Source organism: Lissotriton vulgaris, chromosome 12, assembly GCF_964263255.1.
Source record: "Lissotriton vulgaris chromosome 12, aLisVul1.2, whole genome shotgun sequence".
Lineage (NCBI taxonomy): Eukaryota > Metazoa > Chordata > Amphibia > Caudata > Salamandridae > Lissotriton > Lissotriton vulgaris.
In genome coordinates this window covers 79,412,855-79,421,360 of record NC_141700.1, presented here as the reverse complement: position 1 = coordinate 79,421,360, position 8,506 = coordinate 79,412,855, and the positions used below count along the sequence as shown (strand labels likewise).

Sequence of the window (8,506 nt, the reverse complement as noted above, 5' to 3'; positions counted from 1 at the left end):
TCCTTTTATTTATGACAATTGAATGCACTTTAAGCACTTTTTGGTGAGATGTACTTACGACTCCCTGCCCTTTTGTATCCCTGTACTTTTACACCATTTTTTAAACAGTTACTATTGTAAAGTGTATGTTGATTGTTGCTTTTAAGGTCTGTAACAGAAATAAAGTGATTAAAGATATAACACAATTATTTAAAAGGAAGGTCAATATATTTTCCGGCCAGAACATTTCAATGTGAAACAACGCTGCTCAGTATCCTTTAATATTTTGGCTTCCTTAGGAAGAGGTTTTATAATTTTTTTCTATCGCGGAAGTCAGTTTGATTACCTCGCTGGTTCCAATTTTCTCCCCAGTGCTCTGTGCTGTACTACATTCACACAATTCAGCACCTCCGATCCAGGATATGCATTTGTTTTTTGTTTTGTTTGAAGAGGGCAATCTTTAGACATATAGTGGGTCAACACAATATTATATAAAGAGAAAAATTTGAAAACAATTAAGTCTTTCGGTTCATTTCACAAAACAGTAAAAATAGCGGCTGAGAATTATGTATCCAACTAAGCATACTTTTACAAGTTTTTTTGCTCTGTTTAGGGACAGAAAAAGCGAAGTTCATCTATAAACTTAAGCTTAAGATCAAAAATTATCTATGTAAGTAGTATCCATGGTTTATACTTTTTTTGTTTTTATTTAGTTTATTTTTATTTTACAAACAATATAGGCCTGTATGGAGTCATAACGGTAAATGCTACATCTAGGTGAGAACCACGATAAAGTGCATAGAAGCATATGCAGTACATTATCGCTGTCAGCTCAACCAGTTATCTAACAACCATAAGAACATCATAAGCGCTTCAGGATAACATTATTAATCCTCTACAGCTGAACATCCACTAGTATCTGAGTTGTGCCGATCACTAGAGCGCACCTGAGGATTTAAAAAACTCTGGCATAGCTCCCTCCAAATCCCAAGGTTCTGATCTCTTCTGCTAGACTTCATATGTATCTCCTCGGCCAGGGTCCGCTCCGGCACATCTCTCGTCCATACATCCTAGGAGGGGGAATGCTTGCCCATCCATGTTATCGCCACCCTACGTTTTGCTAGGACCAGGAGGAGTTGTAGCAGCTTGTACTCCATCTTGCACTTCTTGGGCTTTAGAACATGGCCAAGTAGATCCATGGTTATTACTTTAGAACTGTGTCAATTGATTTGTTACTTGAGCAATTTAATGTGGAGCACCCGAGAAAACTACCACACAGGACAGCTTCCGCTGAAAATGTTTTTGTTATTTTGATTCTATTTCATCCTTTTGATTAATTGTTTATTTAACTTCAAGATTCTTTAGGACACCCACTGAGCTCTACAAATCAAACAAAATCAGCCTCACTCATCACTTTCAACTTCAAGACCTTAGATGTGGCGTATCTAAGACCAGGACACAGCAACAGATGCCGTTCAATGGGTAAAAACTGCATCTACCTAATAGCACATCACTCACTCCAGCCTTCCCTCGCCTACTAGCAAATGACTTACAAAGGATGGCTGGGGCAGCCCAATACCACACTTAGCACTTCAATGTGTTTAATTAGTTCAAAAGAGAAAACTGGGTGCACATGTGCGAGGGATCGACCCGCTATTAGGCAATCACCTTGCTCAAGATATTACTCAGCACTACATATCAAGTCACAAATGCAATATTGCTTTACACATATTATGAATTAATTGTTCATGTAACAATTAAACAAAAGCATCCTTATACGTAGTTGCAGTTAAAACCTGACCTAAGTTGCTCTTGGTGGATCACCCTCACAACCACAGCAAGCAGTGCACATGTAGAAACCACTATGCACCCCTTTCTTTCCTTCTGCAATACAGCGCTTCAGGAAGCAAAAAGAAGCGTGCAGGGTCTTCAAAAAAAACCCTAAGCAAATGCATACTAACCTCTCCACATGTGCAATATCTTAGTGTAAATCACCTCCAAGTAACACTTCCTGCACGAGGAGACCTGCTTGAGTGTCTCGCAACGTGTATCGTTTGCTGCCAGGGGTGACTTAACAGCCAAGTGTGACAGACATCAACTGGTGAAGTAGAAAAGGACATGACTTAAAACATTGTTCTTACTTAACAGCTTACAGCATCGGCTGAATATTAAGCTCCAAACATGGATTGGCCACGTTTCTTCCTCGACAGATTGCTGAAATCACCTTTTGTCATGGGGAAATTTGCATAACTGAAATCCAGCCCTAGAGGGATTGAGACTTTCCTTCCCCTTTCTGCAGCTGCCACCTCCACCCCTTCAGACGTACTCTTGAGAGTGTGGGGTCCACGGCCGGGATGGAGCCTGAGGTGACGTACGCGGAGCTGAAGTTCCCTCAGACAGCCCCGCCGCCAAGGAAAGGACCGGTGGCCGCGGTCAGGACAGCAGGTAGGGGGCGCTGCAAACAAGCTTTCATAGGGCCTCTGCACGAGGACTTCTGTAGAGGGCTAGCCACAGAACAGCTATAAGGTCACAGCTTTAGGATTTCTATAGGGGCACTGTAGCAGATCTTGTGTGGCAGAGGTCTTCAATCTGTGGGGCGCGACCCCCGTGGGAGCCGTGGAGTCATGTGAAGGGGCTGCACACATTCTCCAGCCTTAATTGTGTCACACAAGTATTGCTGAATGGCATCATCTGCTCCGAGTGGTTGTACCGGGCAGAGCCTCGCACTGGAAACTGCCCTGAGAAGCAAGCCTATTGAGCACACTCCTCACCAGCTGATGAGTCTTACCGACCACGACCAATAGGAGGCAGTCAGGCTTTGCTGTAGGCGAGTACCACCTTAATTGAGCTCAGCACGCCTGTTCATGTAATGCGTCTACAAGGGAAGGTGCCAGCTGGGCTTGAGGGGCTGGAGAGGGCTGTGGTCACCGAGGGGAAAAAGAGACGGAAGTCAGAGGCCCTGACCACCCAACCAGGAACTTTCCTTCCCTTCTGCTATCTTGAAATGTGACATTTTTGCTGTTTTTGTCACCCAGTCTAAGCAAATACTTTTATAATGCATACTCTAAAGGGCTCTTGTATTTAGAAGTTGTTTTAAATTTTCGATTTTTTAATTGTGGTGCATAAAAATCCTGGAAAGGCTTATTGACGTCTGTTGGTAGAATATTTTTCCTTTTAAATACTTGTTTGCAGATTATTTTGAACATTTATTTCCATAAACTTTACATTTTGTATTCCTTGCTCTCATTGAGGCATACTTCTGCCAAATATGATATTTCTAAAGTGCAATCGCACAACCCTTTGAGTGATGAAGATGTTTTCCGCAGTGAAAGCACTCGCAAACATATTTAAATAGCCGTTCCCTTACTTTCTGGAAAAAGACAACCGTCCTGGGACAGTTCATTCTGATAGTTAAAATGCTTTGGCTGATCTGTCATTCAAGGAGTGTGGTGCTGTGAAACGATAGCCTGGCAGACAGCTAAATGCCAGGGTGCCTGCTTGCCTGAAAGAAATGCAAATGTGCGCTACGAGTTCATCTGCACATGTAAATAAAGAGTGCTCGGAGGCAGGTACTGCTTTTAATTAATCAAATCACTCAATGCTTTGTGATCACAAAGACATATTCTTTTTGAGTGGTAGTGTAAAGAGAACAATTGAGTTGTGAAGTGTGTGCTTTTAATTTTAATTGTATTTGTATAGCGCTTACTACCCCAGGAGGTGTTGAAGGACAGTATTGTTAAAAAAAAGCACACACAAATTACGTATAATCAGGGTATTCTTAAAATGCAACTTTTAAATAATGACTTACATATTCACAGTGCTTTCTGTCATAATCTGTGACCTCGAAGCACTACAAATGCACAAGTTACTTTTCTCCACTGCACCATCTAAGAGATAATTCTGTGGCTCTCTGGTTACACACAGACCTCTACAGTGCACTAACTAATAAAGGTTTCATAATGTACTAATGTGCATTTCCCACTGAGGAACAACTTTTAAAATTATTTTTTCATTTAAGCTATCCGTAATTTTATACTTAGCACTGGCAGTGAAAGACCTAAAAAAACGTACAGATTACACTGTTTAATATTATTTTCTCACCGTGAAAATGACTTGTCCTGGGAATTGAGGGCATTTATGGTTGTTGCTGATGAATAACAGGTTCAAGAAATTTTTTGTCAGGAGGGGTTCCTTACACCTAAAAATTTTTGACAAGGGGGTCTCGACCTCATCAAAAAGTTTGAAGACCTCTGTTGTATGGTGTCACACATGATTTCTGTAGGGTCGCTGTACCCTTGCTTATAGTCACTATAACATGGTGGCTGTTCATAAAGTTACTGTCGTTAAAATGGCTGGAGTTGCTTTTGCGGGATGTTTGAATGATAAAAGCAGGAGGACATCTGTAATGTTACAGCTGCAGCTCTTCTGAGGGATAACTCAGGTAGTCCTTTAAGGGCACTGCAGCAAGTACTTTGTTTTGCCACGGCAACAGTACGTCTCTTTCCTTGTTCTTATATTTGACAAAGGTTTAGAACAGAAAGCCTTCTTGCCTCAATATTCTTCTGGGATGATATGGCAGAACATTTCAAACTTAGCATAATCATTTAACAGCGCCCAGGGGCGGCTCTAGGCTCATGGCAACCCTGGGCAGGGAGCGCAGGTAGGGGACCCCGGAAGAGGGGGTCCGGGCAGGGTGGGGCGGAGCGCAGAGGCCAGTGAAGAGGGGGGGGGGGTCAGGGTGTTTGGAAGTGGGACAGAGCCGGAGGCCGCCAAATCCCTGCCAGGGGCCGCCACGCAAATATGTATCCATCCTCAGAGGATTATTATATTAAGGATATATATTGGTGTGGTGGCCCCTGGGGTTTGGTGGCCCTGTGCAGGTGCACAGCTTGCACATGCCTAAGGCCGCCCCTGCAGCGCTGACAGTAAGGAAGAGATTTGGCTAGTAGTAATTAGAGAAATTAACATTGGAACATGGGGAACCAGGCTCAGTTCTTTGCCTCAGCTCAACATTCTGTGATTCTGGCCACATCACTCAATCTACCTGTGCCAAGAATAAAAAAAAATGTGTACTGTCTGGTTCTCTATTAAAGCCATCTAATGTTCTGAGCTCTAAGTTTGAACTACAAACAGGAGCTCAGTCTTTTAACCTGTCTTTTTAATTATGTGGTTATCAAATAATACAGTAAAAAATAAGACAATTTCAACAATATTGATTTATATCAGAATCTATCGCTTCTTTATAGTGTTTCACCTTGTGTTAAAAATACGAATGCTTATATATTTTTTTAATTTACAATAAAAAGAAAAAATAAAGAAAAACAAAAAAGATAAGCATGCTAAAATCGATAATAAATACATTCATAAGTAAAAAAAACAAAAATACAAATCTTTAGACATTAGTGCTATCAAATTGTGAGGGTGTCACAAATATATTTAACCATCCTGTATTAGTGTACTTTTGGTGTTTTAATAATGTAAACCCCCAAATGTTCATTTTCTCCTCTTTGTATTTCCTTTTGGAATTGGGTTTAAAGTTCAGAATAGCATGTCTTTCACCTCTTGCCATGAAATTATCTCTTCAACTTCCCATGACTACTCAACAGAATTTCTGTAGGCCCTTGTTTGTTGAGTCAGTGTGGGAGCAAGGTCTACATATGTCATGTTTATGAAGGAGCAAGGACCGCTTACGCACGTCACTTGCATGCCTATGTGAGTACATGTTTTGTTTCAAAGGTTTTTTTTGTCTGAGCACATTTCAAATGATTTTCTATGTTGCTTGTTTCCATGTTCTTATATTTTTGTTCTTTGAATAAATGCTTTTGTTCTCACATTCACTGTATTTCTTGTATTGATTGGTAAACGCACACATGGTTTTTTGTGGTGTTTAGTCAATTGAACATGGTTTATGCTGAAAACCAATCTAGAGATTCTTCTACTGATCTACCAGGGTACCAGGTTGCCCCCATTGTGCTGATGGACTATGATTAACAGGATCCAGCCAAAACTGAGGTTTTACTGAACCACAATAAGGTTTGTAAATTGGTCTAGATAGTGTAGTCGAGTCTATGGGGACTACCTTAAACTGGTGGTGAGAAACTTGTGGGATCTGCTTGATTGTGAGGTTTTGTAAACTCAACCAGTGTCAGTGATCCACAAGTTGTGTTTTTATCTTCTGCACATCTGTAACTGGATTTTTTCCTTTCTATCCTCTGTCGTCGCATTGTTGCTAACAATGCTTTTTGTTTAATCGGGTATTGCTTTTGAAAATTCTCTTTACTTGAAACTTCCCAACATCTTCAACATAGCTGTTTAGTGTGTCTAAACCTGATGAGGTTCAGCCACGTCTTTCACAACCGAAATGATTAATAAAACAGCTATTTTTAATTTTAGTATATCATGCAGAGAATTTTGATGGAAACAGCCCCAAATTCTGGTAAAGAATTTTTTAAATTACAACCTTTGTCATCTTCTTAGATATAGTTCCTGGGTGCTCTTTAAAATACGTAAATGCAAACACCAAAAATTGGGTAGGTGGGCCTTTTGAGGCTAGGCGCTGTATGGTGGCTCTCCCTTTCTCAGGTTACCCCCTGAGTTAACCATCTTCTTTAGTTCAGATGTAAACCGAAAACCTCACTTTTTGTTTAATAGCTTTGCAGTTGTGTTGGGCTGTGCATCACACGCATGCTTCGCTCCGATAGTGGCAAGAAAATCTTTCCAGAGTGTAAGTTGTACTTTCTACAAGTAGTCACTTAATAATAAAAATAACAACAATACTAATAATCACATCAATAAAAAAAGCTCTTGTGTGCTGTCTGAGGGATTTCTATACAGGTGTTTCTGCTGTTTGCTAGGGTTTATAGGCCTGTTGGTGTTAAGCATGGGATTAGTCTCAACTTTGGTGATTTCCTCCATCTAAAAATGCTCTTAATCCTCTACACTCGCTCCTGATAGCTAAGGGAGTTCTCTTTAAATCATTTTGTATTTACCATTCCTCCTTACATAGTTTAGGCCTGCCCTATCTTCCGCATCATCTTTGTCTGTAGACATCAGCCAGCTCTCTCCTGCCCAGAAATTGCAACCGTTCCAAAGCCTGAACATCTCTTGAACTTTTACTGGTGACCACTCCTTTTCCTAGTTGCTGGCCAAACATTAGAACTCCTTCCTATCAATCTTCAAGTCATTACCAACCATCTTCTCTGTACTTGTCAGCTGTGAGCTATAACACTTCATCCTTAGTCAAACAGTAGCTTAGGTACCTGACTTTCCAGAGGACCTATGTTATCGCTCTCTTCTGCATCTTCCCTTGTGAGGACAATGTTAGGTCTTCAACTGTGTCATCTGAGATCAGTCAACCATCTGAGAGGGCCCTAGGGGGTAAGAGGGAATATCTGGCCTTGTGACTTTACTCCAATCCAGTGTGGGTGTAATGTACGTTCTCTCCGTGTGGTGTTTGTGCATTTCTGATTCTGCTCCTCCTGTTGTCCATATTTATTGGTCTACCTGGTCATGTGTTTCCACTCCCCCTATATATCCCCCTTTTCCCATGTGTTCTCTCTTCTGTGTCTCCAAAGCTCCAGGTTCTGCAGTCACACGGATTCTATGTCTCTGTTTCATGTGCCCCTATCCGTCTTTACACCTACAGCTGTCCATCTCCTATCGCACTCATTCAATCCTCACCATCACTGAGTTCCCAGTCCCTATATCCCTACCCTGAATCTTTCTCTTGCCACGTCACATTGTTCCTTCCCGCCATTGGGCCTTGCCTCTACACGTACTCAATGGCAGGGACCCCTGATAGGGACTGCAGATGGGGTGGAGGATATTGTGAAGGCGAAGGGGTGCGAGTGGGGGAAGGGGGCCCTGCCAAGAAAAATGGTTTACATTTAGAAATCTAAAATAAGACCAAAAGGCCTCAAAATATTAGCATTTTTGGAGACCTTTTAAAATATCAAATCAATGGTAGATTGAAAGATGGTACAAGAATAATATTTTCATATTGACCAATTTAATAGCATCAATGAGCTGGGGGCTTTACTTATGGACACACACACCTGCTCATCAACTTTCTCTTGCTCCAAACTTAACACCATTATTAGCTGCATGGATTACCCAAGCATTGGCAGGCTGGTCAACCCAGGTGCCATAAGATGAAGGCCTGTTTTGGCCATGTTTGGCCTGTTTTGGGATTCCCCTGAGTGCTTCTTGAGAGACCAAGTGGCAGAGTAAACGCTACTGAGACCCTTTTAAAGAATGAAGGGTGGGGGGGGCAAATTCAACTCTTCCCCTTTGTCCCTCATTACACCCTAGACTTCCTGCCTGGTTCCAAATGGTGAGACGACAGGGAGTCCCTCCATTTCAAGCCACGGTGGGACAGGCTCAGACCAAGCATTGGAGGCAGAAGGCTTTTTAAAAAAATGCAATAGATGTATTGTTCTATGTTTTGTTATTCTAAGTAGCGCGAACTCTGTCCAAGGGCATTGGAACGCTTTCCATGAGCCCAAGATTGCATTATGCAAGGTCACAT

At 41.6% G+C, this 8,506-nt stretch overlaps 1 protein-coding gene across 1 annotated transcript in view; it reads left to right on the top strand.

The window, feature by feature from the left end:
* The first annotated feature begins 2,300 nt into the window (after nt 1–2,300).
* LOC147673371 (uncharacterized) overlaps nt 2,301–8,506 on the top strand; it is a 44,763-nt gene continuing 38,557 nt past the window's right edge. The window contains exon 1 of the mRNA XM_086947230.1: nt 2,301–2,424. Coding sequence (XP_086803356.1) covers nt 2,334–2,424 — 91 coding nt within the window. The 5' untranslated portion in view covers nt 2,301–2,333. The remainder of the gene's footprint in view (nt 2,425–8,506) is intronic.